The 12,545-nt window shown below is 35.2% G+C and overlaps 1 protein-coding gene across 1 annotated transcript; it reads right to left on the reverse strand.

The window, feature by feature from the left end:
• Positions 1-1,629: 1,629 nt before the first annotated feature.
• On the reverse strand, positions 1,630-3,102 carry LOC119641604 (4-aminobutyrate aminotransferase, mitochondrial-like). The gene has a single exon (XM_038040376.1). The coding sequence runs from the start codon at positions 3,100-3,102 to the stop codon at positions 1,630-1,632; it is 1,473 nt and encodes a 490-aa protein (XP_037896304.1).
• Between the last annotated feature and the right edge of the window lie 9,443 nt (positions 3,103-12,545).

The raw sequence follows: 12,545 nt of genomic DNA on the forward strand, positions 1-12,545 counted from the left end.
ATAATACCATATAAATTACCATTTCGTATTCACGGTTTCTATATTCGGGGCATTTTTATGGAACGTATACCCCGCGAATAAGGAGCTTTTACTGTAATTTGAAATTTTAAACAAAAACTATAAATATTGAGGGAATGGATACAATAATATGAAAGCCTGACATAATTTTTATTTATTAAGTTTTGGACCACCATTGGCTTGCAGAACTTCTGCATTCGCAGAGTAGATTCGTAGAGTGCCTGAGTAGTTTCCTACGGAACGTTGTCTGATTCTTGTGTCAAAATATTCACCAATCGCTTTAATGATGTGGACATACATATATGTATATATAGTGGTACTGCATCCTTAGCACTCATGTAGAAGGGTCCGTCGTTATTCGTCTGTTGCAAGTTTGTTAGAAACAATAGTTAATTTCGATTTGCATCTTTGCTAGAATCCAGAATTAGTTGAAGTGTTGAAAGATATTTAGCCGGTCTCCTTCGACTATAAAATGTTAACGGATTCATAAAGACCATTTAATCGGATACAATATAAATGTTTTAGTTTCTATATGCTTGTCTCTAATAAAACGAAACGTAGAAGAGGATGCGATGACTACATGAAAGCTGCGAACAGCACAATGTTAAAACTCGGCGTTTTACTGGCGATAATGTAAAGAAAAAGTATATTGGTTGGGATGTTGGGCTAGAAACGCCAAGCCTTTGGTTTTCAAAGGCCGGGTAGTTTCCAATCTGTACGCACACAGCAAAACTTTACAATTAATGCCCTATAATTTTTTCTAATGTTAATGGTACAGAGCAAAGCAGCAAGATTTGTTTTGACCTTACGTTTAAATGTAAGAGTAATGTACTTAGCGTAGTTCAAGTGTTGCAAAGCTTTGTGTATATATTATAAGCAGATGCGGAAATAAAGTGGGATGGGGGAAAGTATCCCAGCTGACCTACTTCGAGTGCGATCAATTAACAATTTCGCAACGTCGTTCATGTTCGAACAAAGGTATAGAAAGGGGGAGATTGCACGTCCTCTCCCGTGCGCGGGCTTTGGTGGCTTGCCCTTGGAAACGTCGCTTCCAAATTCTTTTGCAAATGTTTATGGCGAATACTACACACCTCCGCGGACAGGCAGATGGACAGACGAATAGGCGTACATGTTGGTGCATTCCAAATTTGTAACCGACCAAGAATACATATTCCTTATGAGGTTTCCGGTATTGAAAAAAAATTCAATATTGACACACTTACGTGGTATCGTGGGGCGTGTGCTTTGACCGATTTGGTCCACTATCAATACCAACCACAGTGCAGGAACTTTCAGTGCTTCTGCTAAATTTAAAGCCAATGTCTTAATTTTTGCGGAAAACAGAATTGCAATAGACATTACACAGACGGTCAAACGGACATGTCCAAATCGATCTGTAATTTGATGCTGATCAAGCATATATGTACTTTTTGACAAGATAAATATACCTCCCATCCTTCGGTAATAAGTACAATAAGAAAAAGTGAAGAGTAATGATAGCCTCTCGCAATAAGTTTATTCAAATGTAAGATAACTTCATATTTTATTTATTATCTGGTGCATATCTTGAATAGTTGTTTCTTCTTTATAAGGGAATATGTATTCTAAACATTATATCTTGATTTCAGACAAAACTTTGCGTAAACGATCAAGTACGATGTTGGCATGTCTCTCCTGAAAAATTAAGGCCGGCCGGAAACGTATAGACTGTTCACCGCATCCGGCCGTAATTATACCCAATTTTCTTAAGTTTCCAACTATAGTATCACGTAAGTCCGGTGTTCCGGAACTGATGGCTAAATAAGTGCCACGGCCTCGAGTGGAATTTACTAAATGCGGATAATCTTTTTCAAATTGCAATAGACCAGTTTTCAACACTTTACCCGCTTTTTCGACTTGCTCTAATAATTTATCCTCTTTTATAACGGTAACGATTTGTTCGAGTAGAAGAATTTTTGCGGGATCACCCAACCAGGTGTTAAAAATGCGTAGGGGTTCTCGAGGACGAAAATCCGAAGTGTGAAAGAAACCGCCTAATTGCAATTTCTTGCTAAATGTGACCACATCGGGTGGCGAGGGTAAATCAAAATGTTCGTGGCACCAAAATTTACCAGTACCACCACCGCCCGTTTGAACTTCATCGAATAATAACGAAATGTCGTTCTTTTTACAAATGCATTGCAATTGTTGGAAAAATTCCGGAGATGCATGATTATCGCCACCTTCGCTCTGTATTGGTTCAACAACAATACCTGCAACGTGTTTCTCCTTCTTACAATATGCCTCAATGAGATCTTCGACTTGAGCTAAACACCTTTTATCCTCCTCTTTGTTACATCTCTCATACTCGTCTAAGGGATATTTATAATTTGGAAAGGGAGCCATTGGCCAATCCAGGGACGGTATGTCGATTTTATGCATGTATTTAGAACGCGTTGTTGCCAAAGCGCCCATTGTGCGACCATGAAATGCACCTTTAAATGACAGCAAACTTAGATTAGGTGCGCCTGGTGGGCAATTTCTCATAGCCGATTCAATTTCTTCGTTAGTGAAACAAGCATCTTCACCTCGCTTTTTCCGCATATAAGTGATAAATATGTTTTTATAAGCATGCTCGTTTGCACACGAACCGCACATCATAGTTGTTATATTATCTAACCCCTTAGGAGCTACCTCTTTAAGAATATTTTCTAATTTTGTTGCCCAATCCTTACCCGGAAAGTAACCCAATGCTGGACGATTGACTAGAGTTTTCACATTCTTAGCGTTATTGAAAACTCCTAAGAGTCTGGGATGATTATAACCTAATGGCATCGAACCTATTTGCATAAAAGTGTCCAACATAACATTGCCATCTACATCGCATAAATAGTTTCCGGTTGCACATTCATAATCCACGAAAAATTGTACGGTTTCAGCCATTTGCACACCGCCCAACTTTTCCTTCAATTCTAAAGATTTAGGTCCGGGTACAGCGGCAGACATAATTGTCGGTTCTTTCGGTTCGGGCAAAGTTGTGAAATATTTCACAAATTTCGAAGCTTTAGTTGCCCTAAGTATTTGCAATGTCACAGCAACGTGCATTTTATATTAGCACTAATTTGCGCTTAAAGTGTATTTCTATTGAGAGAGAGATTTCGCGCAATATACGAAATGTCACTACAGTCTTATTGATCTGCACAATACGAAGAACGGATAAACACTAATTTGTTTTCTTTTCCAATTACTTATAGGAAAATAATACCACTATGAAATCAAGGATTACTTGATTTGATATAAAAAAAATCGTCAAAAATTCACTTTATTGTCAAATATCTACTCACGATAGGTTTAGATATATTTTTCTACCCTACACTAATTGTGGCAGTTTAAGTTTATGCAGACATGCGTAATACCCAGAAAGGCTTAAGATAGACCCACTTTTTATTATACCGATCGATTCAGAAAGTGACTCTGTTCGTCTGAGGTATTTTGATGAAAGTTGGCACCATGCCATGTTCTGGCCCAACAGTGATAGCTGTTGGAAAAAGTTTGCGTCAACTTACTCAGTAATAGTACTTCGACATTCTAAATTCTAGGAAATTGAATCTTTTTATGGTGAAAAAGGTAAAATTTTCTATATTTTATGGTTCATAATAGTAAATTAACGTAGAATTCAACTTTGCTGAATTTGGATCACATTGGTACATAGCTTGAAATGCCGCTTCATATAATATTGCTGATGAATAGTAACGCCTTCAGAAATGGGTTTAACTTTCTTTTGGCAAGAGAATAAACGGTAGGAAACTTGGCTCCCATAGGTGTATTTTATAGATCGTAACACATGTACAGATTATCTTCAAAAGAAAACTCTTATATGGAGAGAAGGTCTATTTACTATTTTTTTATGATAGAAACTAAAAATAATAAAATTTATAGGCACTAGTTTAAGCTTACTAAATACTGATCACGCTATGTGATGTTTCGGTATCCTCAAATATGCTCGCTTTAGTGGAAACTATGTATATGTATCATCGACTTGTATTGACGAAAAAAGCTGAAAAAATTCCCCCGTTTTACTCTGCAAGGGGTTATGTCTTACGAGAATGCTTCTATGGGGTGGTGTTCAAAAAGTAGACATAGTTGGTGCAAATTTGATACGACTAAGTTTGAGATCAAATTACTGTGTGGCGATCATCTTTCGCCACCTATTTCCGGGTGAAGATTTAAATAGGAGGACGTTTAGAAGATTGCTTCATTCTATTCATTACTGAACAACGCTGAAATTCTAGTACTTAGCGATTTTTGTCGAGAAACTTCGAGAATTGCATATTTCTTCATATAACCTTTTGTTTTCAAAACAAAAAGTGGCCGCAAAAGGAACTTTCAATACAGATCTCCCTTGGGCTAGAACTTGACAAATAAAAAATTAATATAGCTTGTATCACATCTGGTGTAGAGTACAAAAAAACCTTTACACGTTAATTACACGATAGACAGAAAATAGCAACTAAACACGTCATTTATTTACGACAAATGAAAAAGCGCGGATTAGAACGGATACGTTTAAGAATGAATTTACTACAAATCGAACCCCGCCTATGTAGGTAATTTAAATTTTTTGAATAATTTTTTGTACCTACCTTTGCAAAACATATTATTTCAAGACCAAAGTTCATGAAAATGATCTATTACTAGTCCAAGTTTTACTTATCCACAAATATAATCTACAGCGATTTCCTGATAGGTCTCAAAAACATATTGTGCCGCATTTTTTGAAATAAATAATGATTAGCAGAAGCTGTATCTAGACAGTGCAACGGATATTGTAAATTCTCTCATTCAGAAAAACTGAAGCTGCTTTTACTAATATATCTTTTTGCTACGAATTTACTTGAATGGATCTTACATATTGCGGACGTTTTATGTTCAAGTTGCCGTTTGATTGTAAGCCATTCACTGTTTGGCTAGGCTTCAAAAGTTGGTGTTGAATATGTTTAGCATACTTTCTTAGTGAAATTCAGATAAATGTGATTTTTCCGATCACTCAAGTGTCAGATACGGCGCACATTTTGAGATTTAAGACGTACGTGAGTAATAAGCGGTTATATTGATTCATTTACCTCTCCAAATTTTGAAAAAATAAACACGAACCATAAATTCGATTTGCACCAAGAAAATGCTTCAGTCGAAAATTTGTGCATAGAGAAATTTGACGAGATTTCTGAGGGGAGATTTTGGTATCCTCAAAAGTTCCTTTTCATGCTTGCCTTCTAATCACCACTGCTAAGCAAATCTAGGTTTTAAACAGTTTCTGCCGACATTTGACGGACGATTTGGCTTCACGTCAACATCTTTTGAATACATTCATAGAGTGCACTACATTAGCTAAGACCAAGGGAAAGTATCAGCGAAGAGTGATTCAGCTGCAGTTTCCAGTCTAAACGATTTGATTACTAACTTATATGTTTCATTAATAGGGAATTGGGGATTTGTACAATTAGTTACGTGATATCGTATGCGATAATGGAACTAAGGTTAATTCGATTCAAATTCTATTACTACAACTTTTACTTTATTACAGAAATACCCCTAAAATAAAATGTAGAGAGTAATACATTTTTTTATAAGAAAATAAGGTTTTTGAAGTGTTTAATTGCATTTTGGAATTTGGGATTAATTTTGTACACTTGGGTGAGGCTCGATTTAAAGCAATCCAACTTAATGTCCAATAAAAACCAACTGATAATGCAAATTTTCACACTAACTGAATCGTCCTCAATTTCTCATTTAACAGAAGTGTCGTGAAGGTTATTGGGCTTAAGCGAAAGTTGGATGTGACAATATATAATTAAGTGGTTTGTTGGAAAAAACATTCTTATAGAATGAGACCCACTCGCTTGATATCGTTCGATATACAAACTAAAAACCATATTTATATACTCGGCGTTAAGTAAATTTTTTGGAAATTATGAGAAAATTTCTTATTCAATTTGGGGAGCTTACGACTTTTACGTTGAGATCTTAATAAGGAAAAGGATCAACCAGGCCTGAGCCTGAGATTTCATTATTCAGCTTTGGCACCAATGTTGCCGTGAATGTCAACGCAATAGTAACGGGTGCGCCTTCTGTGCCAGAATTTTGCTTCTCGCAAGCGCCGGGAACGAGTCAACTCCTCCAGCACCTTCCTTCTCCGTCTTTGGGGTCTTCGAAATTTTTTTTCTTAAATTGTATAGTTTTAATTTAATTGGTTGGAATCTTTTGTACACAGACGGCTCAAAATCTCCTGGTCTGCCTCCTGCTAGTGCGGTGGTAGATGCTACGGGACGGGTTCTTCTCAACCACATATTTCACGAAAGTACTTCAACTTTCATACCCGAAGCCAGAGCTATCCTTCACGCTGCCAACCTTGCCCATAAAAACAAACTCGAAACTGTCATTGTTACCGACAGTTTGTCTGTATTACAAGCTATTCAGAACCCTTCGACTTCGAGATGGAGCACCATCAACTGGGAAATGAGCAGGCTGATCGAGCGGCAAAGTATGCTGCTTCTGCTCCTCTAATTATGGATGATGTCATGGAAAAGTTGGATCTTCAAAGATAGATTGGAAGAAAAGTTAAAGAGAAAATTGCAGAAGGAAATTTACAATACCAACATCAACACTACTCTTGCGTTAACTCTCAATTAACTCCTCCTCTCTATCCAACAAATGTTGAGAAAACCAAGATCCAAACATTCTCGAGAATTCGCCTTGGTCATACAATTGCAACTCACCAATGGATCCTGAAGAAGTCTTCTTCCCCAATCTGCTGTTGTGGACAAACTCTTACTATAAAGCACATTCTCTGCGACTGCCTCAACTTTTCCTTGGCTAGAAGTATCGCATTTGGAACGATTAACCCTTTGAACATTCTACACTCAGCTTCAGAATGGAATATCAATTCTATACATTACTTTATTAATACTACTAAGGTCATTATCTAATGTACATTTTATTATTCTTTTTTTAATTAGAGCCGATAGCCTGTGTTGCTAGTGCTCAATGTCTTTTTTTTAGTCTAAGAATTCATTTCATTAGTCTAAAATTAAAATAATAATAATAATAATCTCATTCAGCTTCATTTAGATGAACACGAATCATTTCCATTTTTTATGTGTAAATAGAAAAAAATTTTTGAAAGTGTAAGCTTGTGAAGTAACTAATTGTCGCTGAATATTGCAAAATAAAAAGTTAAAAGTTTTTTTAAAGAAGATAAAAAAAATGGGAAAGAAAATTGAAGAGCGAAAAGTGGAATTTTTGTAAAAAAAATTGAAGAATTTTGTGATAAAACCCAAAAAATAAAAAGAAACATTTTTTGATTGCATCAAGAAAAGTAAAAAAATTTGATGATGACTTCAACATAAACGTGAGTCAAGTTTTTTAATTTTTTATACGAAGAATTGGAATAGTGGCACTGTTTGAAAAATTTGAATGAGTTGAATATTTATGTGTTGCTATGTGTTATTGTGTCTTTTATGACAGTATCAGGAAGAAAAAAGACAAAGAAATGGAAATGGTCGACTTTTATTATTCCGCAACGCTGCCTGAGTTTCAAGGTTTTTGTTTAGATTTCTAATTTTTTTTATAAATAAATTTTTTGAAATCTTTTGCAAATCTTTTAAGCTATTACAGCAGCTGATCTTTCTGATCCAGTTTTAACTTTTAATAATTACAAATAAAATAAATCAAGAAGAATTCCATTAGCTTGACACTACTTTGCACGCAGTGATGCACTAACTGCTGCACCACTTTGGCTATTTTCGTTACCTAGGACACCAAGTGCCGGCTGATAAATGTTTAATTTCGATCGTCTGAACTCACAAAACTTCTCTCTGTTTTTGTCGGTTTGATCGAATCTTTCTGACGTCATCCTCTCTATTGGTTCTTTGGCTAACAGTTTTCTAGTGTTTAAGCTAGCACGAAGATCAAAAGTTGCCTCCTCCGTCAGGGACTGAGGCAGTTGGAAATGAAATGCCAAATAATGCAAAGAAAAAACCCTTGCCCAAAGTCACTCTTCTGAATCTCCTGATGAAGCCATGTCTGTGAATGTTGACAATTCTGTTGCAAGACCAACAAACAAACGGCAGTGTATCTCCGCAGTAATTATAATAATGTTTGTACCGTAATTATGACAATGGAACCCCTCCCGCTCTTCGTAATGTTGACTGTAGTCTGGCCTCAAATAAATCAAGCGCTCCTTCCTGAGTAGCTGAACCACTTTGACAGAAACGCGTCAGGTGAATTTTAGTTGTTTATTGAAATATATGAAAACGAGGACGGTCAACGAATATATTAAGATTTTCGACCTGCGCGAACTTAATCATCTCATGACAATTGCAATGGAAAGGGTAACTTCTTTTTGACAACGCTCGGAATGCAAATAACTTTTTAAAGAATAATAACCTCTCCTCCGAATGTGCAAAAGTATGTATCTCTAGGAAATTCACCGAGAAATTTGCAATTATTGAGAATATTCCAATATTAATGAAAGAAAACGACATCATGAAAAATGCAGAGTTCAAACCTGAAATATCCTCCGATACTAAAAATAACAAAATAAAAATAAAACGCCAAAAATTTCATCGCTACCAATAGAATTAAAAATAATTTTAAGGTAAAAGAAATCTCGAAAACTATTCAATTTCATTTCTGTAGTCTCCCAGTGGATTATTTCATACATCTTTTAAGTTATATTTCAAATGTGGCAGATTTGGTGACATCGGCAAATTCTGCAAGAGCAAAGAAACCCGCTATCTCAGTTGTGGTAAATCTCGCTTGCCGGGTTTCTATAAACCAAAGAAAAGAGAAGAAGAAATTAAGGGGCATTCGAAACATCTCCTTTCACGAGTGCAAAGAGAAGTATTCTGTAAATTTTTTTTAAGAATCTTATCATTGATTATGAGGAAAACTTTCCAACCTTAAATGACAATCCAACTTTAGGCAACACTAAGAAGTACAAAATCCTAACCAAAAAGAAATTCAATTACGTAGCCATACAAAAATCATACCTCTCTCAACCCAAACAAGCCCACATTCCAATACGACAAACCAATATGCTCACACTGGCTTGTATTTCTTGATTATGGGGAAAACTTTCCACCCTTAAATGACAATCCGACTTTAGGCAACACTAAGAAGTACAAAATCCTAACCAAAAAGACATTCAATTACGTAGCCAGACAAAAATCAGATCTCCCTCAACCCAAACAAGGTAACATTCCAAAACGACAAACCATTACTCTCACACTAGCTTGTAGTCCAATAGGTCAGACAACTATTCTTGCTAAACCTACAATCCTCTACAACAATTATAAATCCACTGAGATGAAGAAACTTCTGAACAAAATATTCAATAATATCTCTTCAGGCCTCAATGAAGAAAACCTTAAGAATCTTCTTGCTAAAATGTTCGCCATTAAATCAACCTATGATGTGTTTTGACAAGGTGGGTCTAATTCGAATTTGGTTCCTTCCTTTGAGTCCAAATGATATCCTTCTTACAATACAACATTCAAAGTTTTAGACGCAATTCAAACTCTCTCGATTTTTTTTCTTAACTCTAATAATGTTGACTTTGCCATGCATTGTGAGATTTTCTTATCCGACCTGTCTGATTTGAAAGTCGCAAACCATTCGGTGCATAAATGCAAGGTCGATGGATACGGAGGTGTGGCTACCCTCATTAAAAAAGGAGACATTTTTAAGCAAACTCCGTATTATTCTTCCATAGTCATAGCCATTCTCAAAACGTCATCTCCCAGGCCCAATCGTATGATGACACGCTTTTACTTGAAACCAAACATGCCTACGCAAATTTGTATGAAAGGCAACGACTTTGTGGCTTCCCTGAAGGCTTTCAAATCATAGTTCTTGCTGGTGATTTTAACTAGAGACATTCTCAGTTTGGCGACACAATTTCGACCAGGGGCAAAGCCCTCTTTGACATCATGAGTTTTAGTAGTGTCTTTTGTCTTAACAAAACCATGCCAACCTTCCTTCACTCTAATGACGCTTCCTTGACTGGTAGCGCTTTAGATTTATCTTTGTCAAATTCATCTAGAGAATAGTCATCATATTCATATAAGTACCCAATATGAAATGATGCTAACAACAAACTTTATCTAAACTTGCTTAAAAATCGGGAGCTCACAGGCAACTATAGTCTATATATATATAGTCTTTGCCTCTCTCTAACCTTTTGCGGGCGAAGTGTACGGTTTCTCGTTGGGTGAACTTTCGCAAGTCCTTGAATCGAGAAGAAAGTCCTCTGCTGCGGGCTATGATGGCGTCAAATATAATAAAGGCATTTTCTGTCTTGAGTTTATCTGCACTACTTTCTGCCTTCAATAAATGTTGAACAAACAGCTTCTTCCCAAATGCTTGGCGACAAATTAAGAATGTTCCCATCTTTAAGTTTGGCAAAAATATTGAAGATTTTATGAAGTTTAGAGCCTTATCTCTTTTGTCTATGCTGGTAAAGGTTATAAACCAGATGGTTATGGAAAGACTTATGAAGTTTCTGGATACTTGAAACTTCTTTTCTGCTCGGTCTTGCGCTTACCAGAATCATATATTTACAAATACGTGTTAAAATGAGATTGCCTTCACTATTTCTAGAAAAAAAGTAAAAAAGTTGATGGGAAAAAGGTCATAATGCTCGCTCTAGATGTCTACGAAAATGACTTTTCAGTTGTGTCGGCAGGAAGGGCTTACGATTTAAATAAGTCTTTCAATCCAAAGGAACCTTATGTGATGCACTTTGCAAAAGGATCTTATAGAAAATTATTAATACCTACATTAATGCTACAAGGGTTAATCAAACAACGTCTTTCAAATACCTTCCCAGGATTATTAATGCCAATCTAACTCTACCTGAAAAATTTTAAAAACTGTCAGTTTGAAAAAAAAAGTCATAAAATTCCTGACCAATTTGCAACGTGCATTTTCCCCAAAGGAAATGTTGTGTGGAAAACCTGATCAAAAATAAAATACGAATACTGCGCTTCATGTAACTTTCCGGATTACATAATTAAAAAAATACAACCTTTCAAGACTCGCCTGTAAGACGTTGTACTGATATCTCCTTCTCGGCGCCTGTAGCCAGTCTAAGGTCCATTTCGGGCGAACTTCTAGTTTCAAACAGGGCCTATCTGCTAACTGATAAGGGACTTTCGAAAGCAAGAATCTTTAAGCCTTCTTTTTTCGGAAGGATGGTCTCCAGATGTAATGAAATCTCTAGCAGTTACAAAAGCTGCTATATATTATAGAAACATATAGCACTCAACAGACTCATGGGCAATCACGCATATGATAACGTCTACTTAAAAGTGATCAAGGCAATTCCATATGATATCTGTGATGAATGCAACATTGTAGAGTTAGCTGAGCATCTAATTTTTGAATGCAGAAGGGTCAACATCTTTAGACAACCTCTCTTCTTTTTTAACTTATATATAATACTTATATGAAATTTTTCGTGCTAACAACTGTACACATCTCAAGCAGCTGGCTACCTTTATCAAAGCAACTCACTTTTCCTTTTAACTCTTTTTCTCTTACTATATCTCTTACACAAATAGACGGCCTAAGCTCATAATGCATTCTTTTGAGAAAGTTACCCGGAATTTGCTAGCAATGTATTGACTACCGATACCCGTTTATCGTTTAACAATGCGAACCACCAGAAAAATTTCTACATTGAACGCCACGAGTGCATAGTCCTCTCAATTTACAGGCCTTATCCATTCTTCCATTATAAACCAAAAATAGTTTTAAAAAATAAGAAAAACATTGAAGAGTGGAAAGTGAAGTTTTCGTTAAAAAATTGATAGATTTTTTGATAATATCCAAAAATAAAAATTTTTTGGCCGCATCAAGAAAATTAAAAAAATTTTATCCTCCAGCTCTCACGCGACTTCAACATAAACGTGAGATAATTTTTTATTATTTATACAAATAATTGGAATAGCGGCATTGTTTGAAAAATTTTATTGAATTGAATGTTTATATGTTATTATTGTGCTATTGTGCATTTTATGACATTATCACGAAAAAAACCAGATTTAAGGAAGTTGTCGACATTTAGTCGATTTCAAAAAGTATTGTTGGTTATATAAATTTTTTTGGTTTTAAAATTTGTGAAGTTGTGCGACATTGGTGTTATATTATTGTGTTATTATTAAAATATTTTGTAAATGTGATGCATGAACATGTCTTAAAATCTAATAATAACTTATGCGGGATTTTAGTTATTATTATTATATTATTATATTAGATATTATATATATATATATTATATTATTACATTATCATATTATGTATACATACAACATTATATACGCATACATTATATATACATATAAATGTATACATTGTTATCATATTATTGTATGATTATTAAAAAGTTTTGTAAATGTAATATAAAAACATGTCTAGAAATCCGATAACTTGTGCGGGGTTTTAGTTATTATTGTTATTATATTACTATTTTTATCGTATTATTATTA

The sequence above is a fragment of the Glossina fuscipes genome, unplaced genomic scaffold (assembly GCF_014805625.2).
Source record: "Glossina fuscipes isolate IAEA_lab_2018 unplaced genomic scaffold, Yale_Gfus_2 155, whole genome shotgun sequence".
Taxonomy (NCBI): Eukaryota; Metazoa; Arthropoda; class Insecta; order Diptera; family Glossinidae; genus Glossina; species Glossina fuscipes.